The sequence below is a fragment of the Nicotiana tomentosiformis genome, chromosome 3 (assembly GCF_000390325.3).
Source record: "Nicotiana tomentosiformis chromosome 3, ASM39032v3, whole genome shotgun sequence".
NCBI classification, from domain to species: Eukaryota; Viridiplantae; Streptophyta; class Magnoliopsida; order Solanales; family Solanaceae; genus Nicotiana; species Nicotiana tomentosiformis.
In genome coordinates this window covers 19,234,981-19,254,382 of record NC_090814.1, presented here as the reverse complement: position 1 = coordinate 19,254,382, position 19,402 = coordinate 19,234,981, and the positions used below count along the sequence as shown (strand labels likewise).

At 38.3% G+C, this 19,402-nt stretch overlaps 1 protein-coding gene across 2 annotated transcripts; it reads left to right on the top strand.

Annotated features, from left to right (window-relative positions):
- The first annotated feature begins 13,007 nt into the window (after positions 1-13,007).
- On the top strand, positions 13,008-18,914 carry LOC104104756 (enoyl-[acyl-carrier-protein] reductase [NADH] 2, chloroplastic-like). Of its 2 annotated transcripts, none has more exons than XM_009612910.4 (13): positions 13,008-13,167; positions 14,909-15,224; positions 15,310-15,419; positions 15,506-15,561; positions 15,646-15,730; positions 15,820-15,867; positions 16,467-16,541; positions 16,612-16,723; positions 16,841-16,892; positions 16,974-17,025; positions 17,124-17,181; positions 17,678-17,776; positions 18,506-18,914. In XM_009612910.4, the coding sequence occupies exons 2-13, from the start codon at positions 14,951-14,953 to the stop codon at positions 18,661-18,663; spliced, it is 1,179 nt and encodes a 392-aa protein (XP_009611205.1). In that variant the 5' UTR covers positions 13,008-13,167; positions 14,909-14,950; the 3' UTR covers positions 18,664-18,914. The 2 variants fall into 2 exon arrangements, with proteins under 2 accessions (XP_009611205.1, XP_009611206.1); XM_009612911.4 differs by having other exon boundaries at positions 13,039-13,167; positions 14,916-15,224.
- The last annotated feature ends 488 nt before the right edge of the window (positions 18,915-19,402 follow it).

Genomic DNA, 19,402 nt, shown 5'->3' with positions numbered 1-19,402 from the left:
ATCCCGAACATAGGCTAGATAAGCCAAACACCACTTCTCAACCATGTGTTGAGCCTTTATAAAAGAAATAACTTGATTAAATGAGCTAACATGCGAACCCTTCCACTCCAGCTTAGGCAATGCTGGAATAGCCAAGGTAACAGTCTTGGCATGACAATCTAGAATAGCATGATATGGAGATAACCAGTCCATAGCCAGAATAATTTCAAAATCGATCATCTCAAGCAATATGAGATCTGCTCTAGTTTCATAACCATAGAATGTAATAATACAGGACCGGTAGATCCGGTTCACAACAACAGAATCACCCACAGGAGTGGACACATAAACAGGAGTACTCAAGGACTCACGAGAAACACCTAGGAATGGAGCAAATAGAGATGACACATATGAATATGTAGATCCTGGATCAAATAATACTGAGGCATATTTGCCACAAACAGAAATAATACATGTAATCACGGCATCTGAGGCCTCTGCATTTGGTCTAGCCAGAAAAGCATAGAACCGAGCTGGAGCGCCAACTGTCTGGCCTCCGCCTGGCTGACCTCCACCTCTAGGACGGCCCCTACCTACCTGTCCTCCACCTCTGGGTGGTCGGACTACTGGTGGAGCAACTGGTCTGGTAAGCATAGGCTGCTGACCCTGCTGTACTGGTCTACCCCGAAGCCTGGGGCAAAACCTCCGCATATGACTAGGATCCCCGCACTCGTAACAACTCTTCGGTGCGATGGGCTGCTGACTAAGTGTCTGGCCCTGGGGACCTGAATACCCACTGGGAGGACCTTGAATAGCTGGTTGGCGATAAGAACTCTCTGGGATAGCACTGAGATAAGGTCGCACTGGAGCATCTCGAGGAGATGGTGGTGCTGGATATGGGGGTCTGCTGGACTGTCCCCTCACGAACTGACCTCTACCCCCGGACGGAGCACCTCTGAACTCTCCAGAGTACCTGAACCGCTTATTTCTCATAATCTGCTCTCGGCTCTGCTGACGTACACCCTCAATCCTCCGGGCTATCTCCACAACTCGCTCATAAGAAGTACTCATCTCAACCTCTCGAGCCATAGTGGCCTAAATACCAGTATGTAAACCGGCTACAAACCTTCGCACTCTCTCCGCCTCAGTAGGGAGTATCATTAGTGCATGGCGAGATAATTTAGAAAACCTCGCCTCATAATCAGTCACTGACATCTGACCCTGCTGGAGCTGCTCAAATTAAAACCGCAACTCTTCCCTCTGGGAGGGTGGAATATACATGTCCAAGAAGATACGGGTGAACCTGTCCCAAGTCATGGGAGGAGAATCTGCTGGTCTGCCAAGAGCATAAGACTGCCACCATCTACGGGCTCTACCCTCTAGCTGAAAAGTAGCGAAATCAACCCCATGGGATTCCAATATTCTCATGTTGTACAGTCTATCCTTGCAACGATCAATAAAATCATGTGGATCCTCATGTCGCTCACCCCCGAAGACAGGAGGATGTAGTCTAGTCCATCTGTCCAATATTTTCTGAGGATCGGCAGCTACAGCTAGCCTGGGCTCAGGTGTAGCTGCTGCCACTGGCTGGACTACACCCACGAGTAGTGCACCCTGGGTCTGATATACAATAGCTTCCTGTCCATGAGCCTGTGCGGTAGGGGTCTGTGCTCCCCCGCCTGCCTGAGAAGTGGCTAGGTCTGTAGGAAATAAACCGGCCTGAGTCATATTGTCCATGAATCGCAGCATACGACCCATGACATCCTGAAATCTCGGTGCAGATGTGAAGTCCACCGGAGCTGGCTCTGCCATAGGCACCTCACCCTGCTCCTCAATAATGGGATTCTCTGCTGGATTTACTGGAGGCATAACTGGAACGGTCCTGGGACGTCCTCGCCCTCTACCACGGGCTGGAGCCCTCCCTCGGCCTCTGCCTCGGCCTCTAGCAACTAGGGGAGTAGCTCTTCCCTGGTCTGGAATCTCATTAGAGCGTGTTCTCACCATCTGTGAGAGAATAAGAGAAGGATATTTAGTACTACATCAATTGCATGATGGAATATGAAGAAAGGTAGTTTCCTAACACCATATAGCCTCTCGAAGATAAGTACAGACGTCTCTGTACCGATCCGCAAGACTCTATTAGGTCTGCTCAAAACTTGTGAGACCTATGTGAACCAAGTGCTCTAATACCATGTTGTCACGACCCAATTTCACCTATAGGTCGTGATGGCGCCCAACACTACAGCTAGGCAAGCCAACTAATAAGTCAAACGTACATTGGTTAAACTTTTATTCCAAGAAAATAATAAAATACCAACTTCTACCAATGTGTGTGTGCCAAGACCCGGTGTCACAAGTGCATGAGCATCTAGTAGATTATACAAAATTTCAAATACTGTCTGAAATAAAATAGACAGAATATAAATATAAAAAGAGACACTGGTAGCTGCAGAACGGCTCAGAAAGGCAGCTCACCACTATGCCTCGGGATGACGTGGGTATGTGATGATAGGTCCTCCACTAGTACCTGTCTCAGATCCTGCACAAAAAGTGCAGCAAGTGTAGTATGAGTACGTAAACAACGTGTACCCAGTAAGTATCAAGCCTAATCTCGAAGTGGTAGAGACGAGATGGCCGACTTTGACACTCACTATGGGTCAATAATAATAGCTGAAATAAAACTAGGATATTTAAATCAGCATGATTTACAGAATTTACAATAATTTATTTAATCAGCAGAAATAATCAAATTCCTTCAAATGTAACAACTCTCAATACACTAATTAAATTCTTTCAATTCAAATAATTTCTAATTTATCAATTAAACCTCATTTACAGGAGTAATAATTAATTCCTTAACAAGCAAGAATAATAATTCATTAAATTCTAAGGATTTTCCAATTTATTAATTAGCTTCACAAGCTGAAATAAATTATTAAAGTATCGTGTAATTATTATTATTAAGCACGATTTCTGCCGAGGACGTACGACCCGATCCATAGTGTCGTGTACACTGCCGAGGGACGTGCGGCGCGATCCATAGATGCATCTATCCTGCCGAGGCGTTTGGCCCGCTCTACAAGAAAGGAGGACATTTTCTTATGTGCCTCCGGAAGGAGAGTATATTCATTATAAGATGAATTTGGGAGGAGAACAATTTCTTTTAACAAATTAATTGATTTAAATAGACAATCAAGCCTATGATATTTCCATCCTTTAATATCTTTATCTAACAATTCACAATATATTCATATAGATATCAATTAATATAAATAAATCAAAGAATACAATTTACACAAGTAAGGCATGCTTTGAGTCCTAAACTACCCGGACTTTAGCATTAATAGTAGCTACGCACGGACTCTCGTCACCTCGTGCGTACGTAGCCCCCCACAATTAGCAATAATTATTTAATTTTAATCACCGATGAGGTAATTTCCCCCTCACAAGATTAGACAAGAGACTTACCTCGTCTTGCTCCAATTTAATCCACTATAGGGCCTTTTCCACGATTATCCAACTCCGTCTGGCTTGAATCTAGCCAAAATAATTCGATAAAATCACTAAATATTGTAGAAATCAATTCTATAAGAAAATACTGTATTTTTAAGAAAAGATCCCGAAATTATTTAAAAATTCGCCCGCGGGGCCTATATCTCGGAATCCGGCGAAAGTTATGAAATCTGACAACACATTTAATTACGAGTCCAACCATACCAGTTTCACTCAAATCCGACTCCGAATCGATACCGAAATCTCAAAATTTTGTTTCTATGAGATTTCTAAACTTTTTCAAATTTCAATCTCAAAACACTAATTAAATTGTGAAAATAATGATATACTTGTATATGTAGACCAAATCCGAGTTAGAATCACTTACCCCAATGTTTTTCCCTTGAAAATCTGCCAAAAGTTGTCTCTGCTCAAACTCAAGTTCGTCAAAAATGGCAAATGGGACGAATGCCCTCTTTTTATAAAACTGCCCAGCAGCCTTCGGAACTGGTCCTCGAACTGGGCCTCGATCGCGGCTTCGATCACAGGCTCGAGCCTGGACCTCGGTCATGGCCTCGATCAGGGCATCGAGGTTGGGCCTTCGATCATAGCCTCAATCATGGCATCGAGCTTGAGCCTTCGATTGTGACCCTCGATCTTGGGTCTCGATCCTGGCCCTCGAGCCTTGCCTTCGATCATGGCCCTCGAGCTGGACCTTCGATCATGGCCCTCGAGTTGGACCTTCGATCATGGCTTCGATACACTAGCTCGAGCTTGTACCTCATCAACCATGGGCTCGATATCTGGCTCGATATCTGGGCTCGATCACAGCCCAGAATGTCCAACAGAAGAGGAAAAATTGCAGCAGCTTTTTAACTCAAATTTTTGATCCGTTAACCATCCGAAACTCACCCGAGGCCCTTGGGACCTCAACCAAATATACCAATAAGTCCTAAAATATCATACGAACTTAGTCGAACCTCTAAATCACATCAAACAATGCTAAAACCATGAATCATACCCCAATTCAAGCTTAATAAAACTAAGAGTTTTCAACTTCTACATTCAATGTCGGAACCTATCAAATCAACTCCGATTGACCTCAAATTTTACACACAAGTCATAAATTATATAACGGAGCTATAAAAATTTTCGGAACTGGATTCCGACTCCGGTATCAAAAAGTCAACTCATCGGTCAAACTTTCAAACTTAAATTCTTGTTTTTAGTTATATCAAGCTTAATTTAACTACGGACTTCCAAATAAAATTCCGAACACGCTCCTAAGTTCAAAATAGACATACGGAGCTGTTGGAATCATCAAAATTATATTCCGAAGTCATTTTCTCAAAATGTTGATCGAAGTCAAACTTAGCACTTTAAGGCCAACTTAAGGAACCAAGTGTTCCGGTTTCACCCCAAACACTTCCAAATCCCGAACCAACCATCCCCGCAAGTCATAAATCATTACAAGCACCTACGAAAAGTTTTATTTTAGGAAATGGGGTTCTAAAAGTTAAAATGACCGGTTGGGTCATTACAAAAATCAATAGTTCACCACAGTCCATAACAACGTAAAGCCAATAATATAAGAAGTAACTCAGAAATAAAATACTCAGCTAAATCATGATTTCTAAAAATAGTTCTTCCCTTTCAAGTACATTAGTAAAAAACCCAAATCGTTTACCGAAATTTCCAAAAAATATGAATAAGTTTGAAAGCAATAATTTTTTCAAAAGTCCTTTCAATAATAAATGAGATGTTTCATTTTCTTTCCGGATAATCCGTGTAAAATAAATGCATCACTATGCCCATCTGTCAACATGTGTGAGAAATCATGAATGATGTGATACTGTACAACATGAGAAAAATACATCTTTATGCCTGTATGTCATGTGTGCAAGTCAATGCGATGCAACTCAGTGATAAAATCATATGCATACTCCCAGAGTATCATTTCACTCAGTCCTCCCAGCCACTCAGCACTCGCACTCGGCACTCGCACTCAGTAGGTACCTGCGCTCACTGGGGGTATGTACAGACTCTGGAGGGGCTCCTTCAGCCCAAGCGCTATAATCTGCACGGACAACTCACGTGCTGCACGAACAACTCACGTGCTATAATAATATCTGGATCCTCACGGCCAACTCACGTGCTATAATAATATCTAGATCTGCACGGCCAACTCACGTACTGCACGGACAACTCACGTGCTATAATAATAACTGGATCCGCACGGCCAACTCACGTGCTGCACGGACAACTCACGTGCTATAATAATATCTGAATCTGCACGACCAACTCACGTGCTATAATAAAGCCTATAAGGCCTGCTGCAGGCGGGCAGCCCCAATCTAAATAATAATCCTCACAATCAGGCCCTCGGCCTCACTCAGTCATCAATCTCTCCAGTCTCTCTTTCATGGGCTCACAATTTCATAAAAATAGCCCAAAAATAATGATATGATGTATCAATAAATAATAACAGAGACCGAGATATGATATGTAATGACACGAATATGACGGAGTATAATTTTCAATTTAGAACAAATAATTCAAAGCAATATGACCTCTATGGGTCCCAATAATACTAGCACATAGCCTCAACATGATTCTCAGCTCAATTTCTTTAATACATAAAACTAAATAAAAATTGCCAAGATTATTTGACTACAAAATTTCACGGAACCAACTACGTCACAATTTCTATAGTGCACGCCCATACGCGCGTCACCTAGAATGTGCGTCACCTCCAAACAATTCACATAATACATATATTCAGGAGTTCATACCCTCAACTCCAAGATTAGAAGAGTTACTTACCTCGAACAAGCCAAATCCAATGTCGAGCAAGCTAAGCAATGCTCTAGAAATTCTATTCTACGCGTATCAACTTCCAAACGGCTCGAATCTAGTCACAATTAATTTGATTCAACCCAATAAAATTATAGGAATTAATTCCATATCAAAATACTAATATTTTTCAAATATCCGAAATTATGCCCCAAAAATTACCTGTGGGACCCACGTCTCAGAATCCGATAAAACTCACAAAATCCGAACTCCCATTAAACCACGAGTCCAACCATACCAAAATTACTCAAATCCGACCACAACTCGGCCTTCAAATCCTCAATTAAAGTCTATGAATCTTTCTACTATTTTCAACCCAAAACACTAATTTGTTGATAAAAATAATAATAGATTCGTGTAATTTAACCAAAACCGAGTTACAATCACTTACCCCAATCCATATGGTAAAAATTGCCTCAAAAATCGCTTCAATCCGAGCTTCATAGCTACAAATGTGTTAAAATTGCCGAAACCTCAAAATATATCTTTTGTCCAGGCATTTACTCTTCGCGATCGCGGAAAATGCTTCGCGATCGTGAAGCACAAAATTTTTCAGCCCCAAAATTGCTCTTCGCGATTGCGAAAAACAAACTCCCCAACTCTTCCAGACAGCCTCTAGTATAATGGTCATAACTTTTTGTACAAAATCCCAAATTGCAAATGGTTTACCTTTATAAAAACTAGACACCAAGGGCTATAACTTTTATTTGTTTTTTATTTCCTAATTCCTTATATATTGCTAGATATAAGCTTCTAAATTCAACCCTATGCAACAGAGATTTCCAAACTCTTCCCAGATAGCCTATAGTGTATCCACCATAACGTTTTGTACACAACTCCAAATGACAAATGGTTTACTTTTCTGAAAACTAGACATCAAGGGCTACAACTTTCATTTTTGGATCATCTCCAAATTCCTTATAGATTACGAGATATAAGCTTCCAAAGCCGGGTCAGTGCAGCAGAGATTTTGTTCTACGCGATCGCGAAAGAGCTTTCGCGATCGCGATTCACAAGGTTCCAAACTGTTGTTTGCTCTTCGCGAACACGACCAAATGTTCGTGATCGCGATGTACACCTCTGTAGGCGGAAACCAGCAATTAAAAATAGCCTAGAAATGGTCCAAAACCACCCCGAAACTCACCCGAGCCCCCTCGGGACCTCAACTAAATATACCAACAAGTCCTAAAACATCATACGAACTTAGTCGAAGCCTCGAATCACATCAAACAACGCTAAAACCATGAATCACACCTCAATTCAAGCCTAATGAACTTTGAAACTTCCAATTTCTACAAACGATGCCGGAACCTATCAAATCACGTCCGATTGACCTCAAATTTTGCACATAAGTCATAAATAATATAACGGAGCTATGAAAATTTTCAGAACTGGATTCCGACCCCGATATCAAAAAGTCAACCCCCCGGTCAAACTTTTCAAAAATTTGACTTTCGCCATTTCAAGTCTAATTTTATTACGGACCTCCAAAATAATTTCTGGACACGCTCCTAAGTCCAAAATCACCATACGGAGCTATTGGAATCATCAGAATTCAATTCCGAGGTCGTTTATACATAAGTGAATATCCGATCAACTTTTTCAACTTAAATTTTTAATTATGAGACTAAGTATCTCATTTCACTCCGAAATCCTTTCGGACCCGAACCAACTAACCCGATAAGTGATAAATCAATTATAAGGCATAAATTGAGCAGTAAATAGGGGAACGAGGCTGTAATACTCAAAACGATCGGTCGGGTCGTTACATTCTCCCCCACTTAAACACATGTTCGTCCTCGAACATGCCAAGAGTTGTTCTTAACCTTCAAATCTCTATTCCACCTTACAACGCACATACTCGGGGGTGATCTCACGTCACCCTATTCTATATAGGCCTGACCACATAACATAACTGAAAATAATTAATTTAACCTTAGCCCAAAAATCTTGGAGCCAAATTTCTAACATTTAGAATTCTTTTCAAGACCCGAATCTCACATCTACACACTGTATAATCCTGAACAAGCTGTATCCAGTCATAACCATAATCCCAAATATAATCACATAACATACTACACAACTCACATACTCGTAGCACTATTTCTGATCACAGTAACTACTCAAATCCAACCAAGTACTAGTATAAAATCCTGCATTCAACAGAACCTCATTCCGAAACCTTTGTACATTGCCAACGATGAAAGAAACAATCAAAAACTCATAACCACTCATCATATCAACTAGCCATGGAGCTCTCTCGCCCCAACCAGAACCATAATCCTCTCGAATATAACACAATCAAGCCTGATAGTACCCATTCTAGGTCCAATGACCTCATATTATTAAACACAACAATCCCACAGACATGCCACATCAATATAACTCTAGCCACCACTGCACAATCCGTGTACCCAAATATGGGAGATGTCTCAAGGAAGAGAACCATATTGCAAGTTCAACAAGCACCACCATAACCACAATGTTACAACCCACTCCTCAAATTTCGTGAAGAGGATAGCCATAGGTGCATGTGTACAATTGTAGAGGAAGGAAATTAATAGATCAGATAAATTATTATAGAAATAGAATTTTCACACACGGCACGGACAACTCACGTGCCACTAATATGAATCGCCCGGCATGGTCACAGGCCTCCAGTCCCAGCATATCATACAAGAGCAATTAAATAAGTACACTTGTATATGATAATGGAATAAGATTCTCATGCTCCTGGACTCGTAGAAATAGCACGTCATAGTGTAAGCACGTGCAAAGTCTGCTATCACACTTCAAATCGGATTTTTTTTAACGCAGAATTAGTAACCACCCCGTTTATTTAGGGAATCATCTTCTTTGTAACCTCAAGTATAGCCCAGATAGTTCTCAACAAAAGTACGAATACGGGAAACGTTATAACTTTATACTTAACAGTTAACTCTAGGCATATTATAGCCTAAGCATTCTTCCGAATATGAATACTTGCTCTAATGCCCGCACAACACACCACATCTATTATGCCATCATGTGACAAGCACAAGAATCCCATTATCAACTCTGATCCACCGACAAATTACATACCCGGTTAGTTAGAAACCTTCCTCTTTCTTCCTTCCAGGAGGAAATACAATACACAACACGTTCCCTACACCGGTAGAACGGCTCAAACCATGGTAGAAACCATCAAGAATACTTTGGAATCCATTTGCACATAATCAAGCCATCAGAACTGAATCTCTCTAACTCAACTAAGCCACGCAGGTCACCAAACCTAAGAATATTGCCACCAAAATATTTGTAAAGACTTACCACATCGTAATTACCCAAAAGACCGATCCTACCATTACCATACTGGTCCAGTCTACTACCCAGTTGTCCTATTTCTCCGAGTCCCTTCCGAATTTGTCTTCAGATTGATACTTCTCCTTGCTAAAACACCACGATCTTTAACCACAACTCACTATAAGACACCCTAACATAAAACTACACCACCCTAAGGCCCATAAGTCAATGTATTCTTCTTTAAAACCCCAAAAGCACCACAAACGAGACATCAACTCTAAAAGACCTTATGTAAATTTAAAATTGTCCCCCTTTCCTTTCTTATACTGAAATATAAACTCCCTAGTCATACAGAATTTCCGCAAGTCCAGTCGCCATTAAATGCAAATCTCAGATTTTTATCCATACACAAGTCCGGAGAAATTTTTAATTGCTATATATAAACCTCGAACCTATTGAAACTTTCTCGAGAGCCTCCCCCTTTGTTCAAATCCAAATTACACCGCCCAAATGGGCCAAGAGACACGTGCCCCATTAGCACAACAACACTCAAAGAATTAACTCTACTTTAATACCACCGATCAACTTCATACTCCATGGGCACTACATCACTCACAATTAACAACTCACTCATCCCACGATTTTCATATACTCATAAAGCGCAATATAACCCGTATAAAGAAATTTCCTTACTCGAGTCATTCTCGAACTCCACCTCTACAAGTCATCACTGATTCCCAAATAAATCTCAGACCAAAACAAAAATTTGACACATAACCATGAATTAAATTGTCAATAGAAGACCCCCCACTTGGCTCAAAGCCATAAATCAAAACATTTGATAACTCACAATACCCATACTCTATTACTGCCATGATGCTGCAGTCAGCTCAATGAAAATTCTTCTCAGGCTCATGTAACACCAACCATAAAATACCTCGATCATCCTCTAAGCTCGCATTTATTCTCTTGACAGTCAAGTCAACTTTCTCAACCAGATTCAAATTCAAATTTCAACACATATAATCCGTTGGTAGAAAAGAAACTCTCCAATCAACATTATAAAAAACACACCTACGTAGATTACTATGCAGGAGATAACCTACCTGCTTAGCCTCAAATTGGCATCTTGTTATACCCTTTCGCAGCCACAATTACTATGAAATCACTTAATCTTTCTGAGTCCAAACTCATTAACCAGACACGAGAATTTAATTTTTTCCAAAATTTAACAACGTGAAAGATCCTTCAAAATATTCACACTCGAGACTGTACGTCACATCAAAATGAAAATCAAGCACCCAATGGAATTCCTTTACACTTCAAGGAAACACTTCTCGTCATATTCACATCGTCTTAACACATCCCGCAGTTACATCATACTCATCACAAAGCTATTCCACCGCACATCGAGCCATAAATTTTACTTGTAGGGACATCACCGGACATATGAGTCCAAATGTACAAATTACAACTAAAGCTACTGAGCTTAAGTTGTGGTCTAACCGTGGCCTCAAGTCCTCCAGACTGGCCCATCGCCAAAACACAAAATACACATCTTGAACCTCGTTCATAGAATCATAAGCCGGCGATACACAACTGATACCGAGCGCTCATGTGCGCATACGAATACGTGGAAGAAATTCAAAGTGTTATGTCTCAAGCTGAATCAATCCCGCACGATAAGGAAAGAAAAATGGGAAGTATATATCCTAAATGCCCTGTAGCCTCTCGAAGATAAGTATGGGCGTCATCATACCGATCCGCAAGACTCTACTAGACACTTGCTCATGACTCGTAGAACCTATGAACCTAGAGCTCTGATACCACCTTGTCACGACTCAAAATCCAACTAGTCGTGATGGTACCTAACCCAACCCGCTAGGTAAGCCAACTTTCAACTATCTAATTCCAATAACAATTATTAAAACAATTTAAGTAAATAATTATCTTAACCTTATACATTTCCCAAGAACTGGTAGTACAAATCATGAGCTTCTAAGAATAGAGTTTACAAAGCGGAGATGAAATAAATACATTCTCTATTTGAATAATACATAAACAGAGCTTTTATAAATCTAAGGCTACTATGAACAAGAGACAGCTACAACAGGAACACAGGTACATCTTCAAATCCGACAACCATCGAGCACAGTAACAACAACAACCAACATCTGCACGCAATGTGTAGAAGTATAGTATCAGTACAACCGACCCCATGTACTGAGTAAATAACAAACCTAACCTTAGGTTGAAAGCAGTGACGAGCTTTTACCAAGGTCGGGTCCAAAACCAATAGTTCACCATAGTCCATAACAACGTAAAACCAATAATATAAGAAGTAACTCAGAAATAAAATACTCAGCTAAATCATGATTTCTAAAAATAGTTCTTCCCTTTCAAGTACATCAGTGAAAAACCCAAATCGTTTACCGAAATTTCCAAAAAATATGAATAAGTTTGAAAGCAATAATTTTTTCAAAAGTCCTTTCAATAATAAATGAGATGTTTCATTTTCTTTCCGGATAACCTGTGTAAAACAAATGCATCACTATGCTCATCTGTCAACATGTGTGAGAAATCATGAATGATGTGATACTTTTTAAAACTGAATTTCTTGAAGTAAAATTTGTTAAATTAAATAGATAAATTGCTAAAAATAGAAACATATAACTTGTTGTATCTTTTTAAAAATATTTTTAACTTTGTTAAAACTATAGAGCGCGACTTTAAAATGACTTTATTTTGAGATTTTTGTTGAGAAAAAAAAAAGTGATCAAACCTTATAAGCTTGTCATACCCAACACCGATTATACTAAAGTTTGTCGTTGTTTTTTTTTCGAACCCGCTTGTGTAAAATCTTGAGTCCGTCACTGATTGACATTGTGTTTGGGATAGCTGTAGTACATCCGTACATGTAATACCCATTTTATAAGATTGTGGATTTTATATATATATATATATATATATATATATATATATATATATATGTTGGCTCGCTCGGTTTGAGTAAGACTGTAGAACATCGTGTGTTGATCGTATAAATCTGAAAACTTTAAGCGTGACAGACTGACAGTGTAACCCACATACGAGGCATTTGTACAAATAACCTTTTGAAGCTACTATTTAAAATTTGTTTTTGTTAGTTTTTTAAACACTCACGAACAAGGTAAAAATTTAAGCAATCAACTAACTGGACTACTAAAATTCTCCATATTCTTTGTTAGTTCACTGGATTAAATTTATGGAAAAATTAGATTAACATGGACATAATTTAAAGAGTCGCCTAAAAAGGCCATAGGGCACAAATATTCCCCCCCTCTTCCTCTCTCATGAAAGCCCAAAGTTTTGAAGGGTAAATAACGATTTCACCAAAAGCAGCCAAAAGTCCCACCTGTGACACACTCTCCACTTCGGCATTTTCAAAGCTGCCCAACGGCCATACCTTAGTTTTCATCGAAACCCAACTAAGACATACACACGCTTACATATATAGCCCTAAAATTTTCCTTTCATTCTCTTGTCAAGCTTCGATCTTTTCACCAGTGCTTCATCTCACAGGTGAGTTTTCTTGAAAAGCTTATACTGTGATTCAAATGCTGTTGTTCAAATGTTGTGCATTGATCAAATGTTGGATCACCCTTTTGGTGATTTCACTTTTTTGAGCTTGAAATTCCATACCCATTTTGCATTTGATTGAATTTACTGCGTAAAACTACTGTCTTGTTTGGCTCTGTGCACTATTGTCCTCCGGGATCTTGAAAAATGTTGCTAAAATCACTTGTCAAAAAAAAAAAAAAAACTTTTATAGCCTTAGAAATAATGACAGAGAGTTTGACAAGAAAATATTTGCTAGATGTCATATAAGGCCACTTTTTTAGCCTTAGAAAGATTGCAATAGTCTCTTTTCTTACTTATTAATTGATGTATGGAAGTTCAAGTCGAGGAATAATATTCAATGAATTACTTGGTGCTACATTACATAGCATAAAGGAGACACTAGCTCATGGTTTGATTCCTTTGAAAAGGTTTAGTTCAGTTTTCTTTTGTTAATAATTCTTTAAAAGAGAGTAGTGCTCGTTTGGGACAAACTGGTGTTAGCTCTAGCTCGGTTCTAGTCTGCATCGATATTGTCTTGTAAGGATTTGGTATATAAACTCCAAAATTGGATAAATGAGGAGGGTTGCAGTGGGTTGATTGACTGCTAGCATAATTGTACCTAACTAACATTTTAGCCAGCTTCAACTATTTTGAAATTGAGGAGTAGTTCATTGATTGAAATTGATTGATATACGGCTGTTTAGTTGTACTCAGGGGCGGATCTACATGTAAGGGACGGGGTGGTACGCCACCCGCAAGCTTTGGCTGAAACTATGCAATAGTATGTATACATGCATGTATATATAGAAGGAATGTATACAAATACTTTAAGTGGCACCCTCAGTAGCAAAAAGGATGAAGGTGCCACTGGCAAGGCAATGCCACTTTCACCCAAATGGTGGGGGTTCGAATCTAGCCTAGCTTACTTTTTTAAAAGCTTTTGTTTGGTGCATTTAAGACAATTACAGGAGGATCCTTTGTTTCTTCTTTCTCTTTACTTAATTGCTCTTTTTGTTTATTAATAGGTCCTATTGACTTTTTTTTTTAATCTTATTAGTTTATTTTTATTCAAAGAAATCTCCATTGTTGCACTTTCCTAACTCCTCCGTGATTTATCAATAGATAAAGAAAAATTAACTGTTTTCTCCGGGCCCACAACTGTGAAAATCTATTTGCAGAAACCAAAAAAAAAAAAATTAAAAAAAGAATCCTTGAATAAGTTATTGTTTTAATCAATGATGAAAGTTTATTCTTTTGTCAGATTGCTCTAAAGTAGGACAATTGTATATAATATCGAGTGAGTTAATTTTTATGAAAAATATAAATTGAAAAATGTCCGTAAACTTACTTAATATTTAGAGTGCTTATTAGTGTAAGTTTTTGCCATAAGTATCTAAATATAAAGTGATAAAGAGTCTTTTTTCTTGTACAAAATGCATAATCCAGTTGAATTTTTATGCTTTTTTTTCTAAGTTATCATAATTATTACGTAATTTTTTTGCTCGATCGATTTGCTTATATTAACTCCAAAGACGAATAACCCGAACTGAAACCCAAATAGACCAAACCGATTAAATTTATACCCTATTAGACAATGTAAATTGTAATATGACTATGTTCAAAATTTTTGGCACCCGAAGCCTCTAAATCCTGGATCCGCCTCTGGTTGTACTAATGAATTATTGGTGCAAATATCTATCAGGTGTTAGACTCTTCATTCTTCTGGTCAAGTGAATATCTGGAAATGGCTACAAATGCAACTCCTGGCCTGCAAATTGCTGCAGTCAAACAATGCGCTTCTGCTTCTCCCTGTTTTTCAAAGTTGACCAATGTCAGTTTTGGTTTTGAAAGTAAAAGCAGATCTTGTACTGAGCTTAGAAGTTCATCTTACGTCTCACCAACAAAGCTGAGTCAAAGCTTTAAGTCTGTTTCTGTAAAATATGAGAGGATGGTTCCAAAAGCAATGTCTGGAGCAAGTGATAAAGCGCCTGCGTCAGGGTTGCCTATCGATTTAAGAGGTCGCACAAAAGTCTACTTGAATTTTTTTACTGTATTTTGGAGTCCAGATGACAGATTGTTTATAGTGTTTTCTCATAATCACAGGTAAGAGGGCATTTATTGCTGGTATAGCAGATGATAACGGGTATGGATGGGCAATTGCAAAGGCACTTGCAGCTGCAGGCGCTGAAATTCTTGTTGGTACATGGGTGCCTGTAAGTATATTTACAACTTTTTTTATATATTCAACAGTTACCTACAGCATGCCCAGGATATAATCTTCCGTACAAAATTTATTTAGGCACTGAATATCTTCGAGACAAGTCTACGACGTGGAAAATTTGATGAATCGCGAGTGTAAGGATGGGAGCTATTCTATTTTTTCTACTGTACTCCTCATCCCTTTCATCTACTGATAGATGCTGCAATATTTTGTAATAGGTTGCCAGATGGTTCGTTGATGGAAATTGCTAAAGTCTACCCATTGGATGCAGTTTATGACAGTCCTGAAGATGTTCCTGAGGATGTAAGATTAGCTTTTCTCTTTATCCTTCTCAACCAGTTACGGAACAACTGTGCAAGTCTAATTATCTAGATGCAATTGGTATCATCCAGGTGAAAGCAAACAAACGCTACGCAGGATCCTCAAATTGGACAGTCAAGGTATCAAGTTTGGCATTTTTCAAGTTGTTTTCTCATATTTGTCAGCTGGATATGGCCCCCCTACATGCTCATCTTGAAGAAAGCTTTCTTTAACCAAAGTCATTATTGATTAAGAGCATCTAACATAAATCAAGTGCACTAGTTGCTTCAGCACTCCAAACTATGACGTTGTACATGGTTTTCTTTTTCACTTTGATAGGGTTTATGACTTTATACATGGTTTAAAATTGAACTTCTCATAATATTGGTTTGATACTTATAAGAGATTTGACATGGTTCCGAGAAGCTAGATTTCCATTAATCCAACTTGTATATGTTGAAAGACTTTTTTGTTTACCAAGTACTTTTAGTTTATACTTTGTGCATTATTAGTGATTCTTGTTATGAGCTACCTATCAATATTAGATCATTCTGTTCTTCCTTTGGCATGTGCTATCTCTAGTTGTATCTTGAATAGATCAAAGCTCACCTCCATTTTTGGAGTTAAAAATACTATATACTGTATGCAGCTAGATGGTATTATTTTATATGCTGCAGAATTATATCAAAGCAGGAAGATAACATGATCAAGTAACTGTGCAATTGGTTCTATATTGTAGGAAGCTGTTGAATCCGTGAAACAAGATTTTGGCACAATTGATATCCTTGTGCATTCACTTGCAAATGGTCCAGAGGTACACTACTCGCCATTCTCTGCTAAAGTTCTTATTGGAACCTTTATGGTATCTGAAAGTGTAAATGTAGGTTAGCAAACCTCTGCTGGAGACATCAAGAAAAGGCTACCTTGCAGCAGTATCTGCCTCAAGTTATTCTTTTGTTTCTCTCCTGAGGCATTTTCTTCCAATAATAAATCCAGGTAAAGCTCCACGAGCTTGTTTCAGCTAACTCTATATGGCAAAATTAGTTCATCATGTGCTATTCCACCAAATAGACCTTTTCCTTATAGAACTTTGAGATATTTCTTACCTTGTAGGCGGCGCCTCAATCTCTCTGACATACATTGCTTCTGAAAGAATTATTCCTGGGTACGATTCCCCTTACCTCCTGAAACACAATCTTCCTTATTTACTTATTTTAAAATGACTTGTCGTCACTGAATTTAATAGATATGGAGGTGGTATGAGTTCGGCAAAAGCTGCTTTGGAGAGTGACACAAAAGTAAGTTCTCTGCTACTTTTTTTTCCTAATTATTTGAACTTTATTCCCTTTAGCTTCAAATGAGAGCATCGCTTAAGAGTAGTGTTCTCTTGCTGAAGGTCCTGGCCTTTGAAGCTGGAAGGAAAAATAAAGTCAGAGTCAACACAATATCTGCAGGTATGGCCCACAAGGTGTAGTATTACATGTATTGTGCTTGTACTGATCAAAATGGTACTCTGGAATTTCACTGGATAACCATAACCAATTAACAGGCAAGATGCAAAGTTAGAAGTTTATAACCGTGTATGCTCAGGCGTCCATATTTTGATATTAGAACTTGTATCAGCATGGTTTAAGTTTTAGTTCCTTCTTTAAGACTTTAACATTAAACTTATGCCGTTGCTATGCATTGTGTGGTTATATAACCAGCCTTACTTCAAATTTTCTGCTTAGAACTGTACCTTGACAACAAGAACTTGCTCAAACAGCTTAAATGTAGATAAAACTGAAAAGGTAAAGGATTCTAAGAGGAAAAAAGGGATTATTTTGCAACTTATAGTTCTGTTAAAGTTGAATTGGTCGATGACATATTCGATCACTCACATCAATCTTTCATATATTGTGGCTTCTTTTTCAAGTGCTTTGAACTCAAAATCAAATCTATCCTTTCCAGGTCCATTGGGAAGTCGTGCCGCAAAAGCTATTGGATTCATCGATATGATGATAAATTACTCATTGGAGAATGCCCCATTGCAAAAAGAATTATATGCAGGTGATTCATATTCTATTCTTCATTTATTATTTTTATTTAAGAATCCTTAAACTATCTCAATCTTGGTAGTATTTCTTTTCCATTAAGATCTCCCAAAACTATTCCGCCATGCCTCCACTGGGGTGAATATCTGTTTTTCTTTACAGAATGTGTGTTGAGTTGGGGACTGGAACACTTTTTATTCATCTTGATGACATATGTATGGGGTTGGGAGGAGTTGAAACAGGGTGTTAATATAAGATGTTTTATCTGGTTGAAAACTTTGGAGATCAAGGTTTAAATCCCACTAGAAACACGCTAGGTGATTTCTTCCCATTTGTCTAAGCATTTGTGGCAAAGTTACAACAGTACTTGCGCTGCTGGGAGGTAGCATGTATCTGGTGGAATAATCAAGGTGTACGCAAGCTGGAGAGGACACCACTATTACTCTCTCCGTCCCAGTTTATGTGTCGTACTTTCATTTTTTAGTCTGTCCCAGAAAGAATATCATATTTTTTTAATTTAGAAATAATTTATACTTAATGAGATGATTTATAGCCATACAAATATCTATCGCTTGTTTTAGACCACAAAATTTCAAAAGTCTTCTTTTTTTTTTTCCTTAAACTCTGTGCCGAGTTAAACACCGCCGCATAGATTGGGATGGAGGGAGTAAAAAATATAGATATTTTATCTTACTGTTGGCATTGCTGTTTGCTTGAGTACTAAAACTGAAAATGGATGTAACAGAGGAGGTCGGAAATGCTGCTGCTTTTTTGGTATCTCCTTTAGCTTCAGCGATCACTGGTGCAACCATTTATGTTGACAATGGTCTCAACACAATGGGGGTTGGAGTTGATAGTCCAGCTTTTGAAGGTCTTGACATTCCAAAAGACAATAAGAGCTAGACCGGTGGAGGCAACGCTCACTATGTTTTGGTGATCTAGTAGAAAATTTTGAATATTGGAATAATTGTTTAGCCTCTCCTTTTGTTGTCATTTTTCTTGGTACCATAGATAGGCCATTTCATATTGATGAGTGGATAATTTGCTTTGCATTTGTAGTGACTATTAGTATTTGATGGTTACATCGCATGTTGTAACAAATGGAACTTCATTCTCGGCACATTTAAAATGAGCCTCTCATTGCCAGACTAGAATTGACTTGTTGATTATGAAATGCCTTTCGTAGATCCAACAATAGACAAAAATCTTCGGGTGATTTTTTTTTATCTACCAAGTTTTGGTGGACAAGAATTATTTAATACATGTGTTCGGTGAGAGATAGTAGCAAATAAGAAATAGTAACGGCAAAAGGCCAAATATACCCCTCTACTTTTGAAAATGGTTCAAGAATACCCATTGTTATACTATTGGGTTATCTATACCCCTGCAGTCATACTTTGGGTTCAAATATACCTCTCATTTAAAAGGAGGGACACGTGCCATCGTCATGTTTGTCAATTCTAAATATTTCCTAATTAATTAAAAAAGACCCCATTACTCATACCCGAAATTTATTTATTTTTTTTGTAAAAATTAAAAAAAATTAAAAACAAAATTTTACTAAAAACTGAAAAAAAACGAAAATATTTTTTATTTAGTTTTTACAAAAAAACTGCTTTAAAAAAAACTAAAAAATATTTTC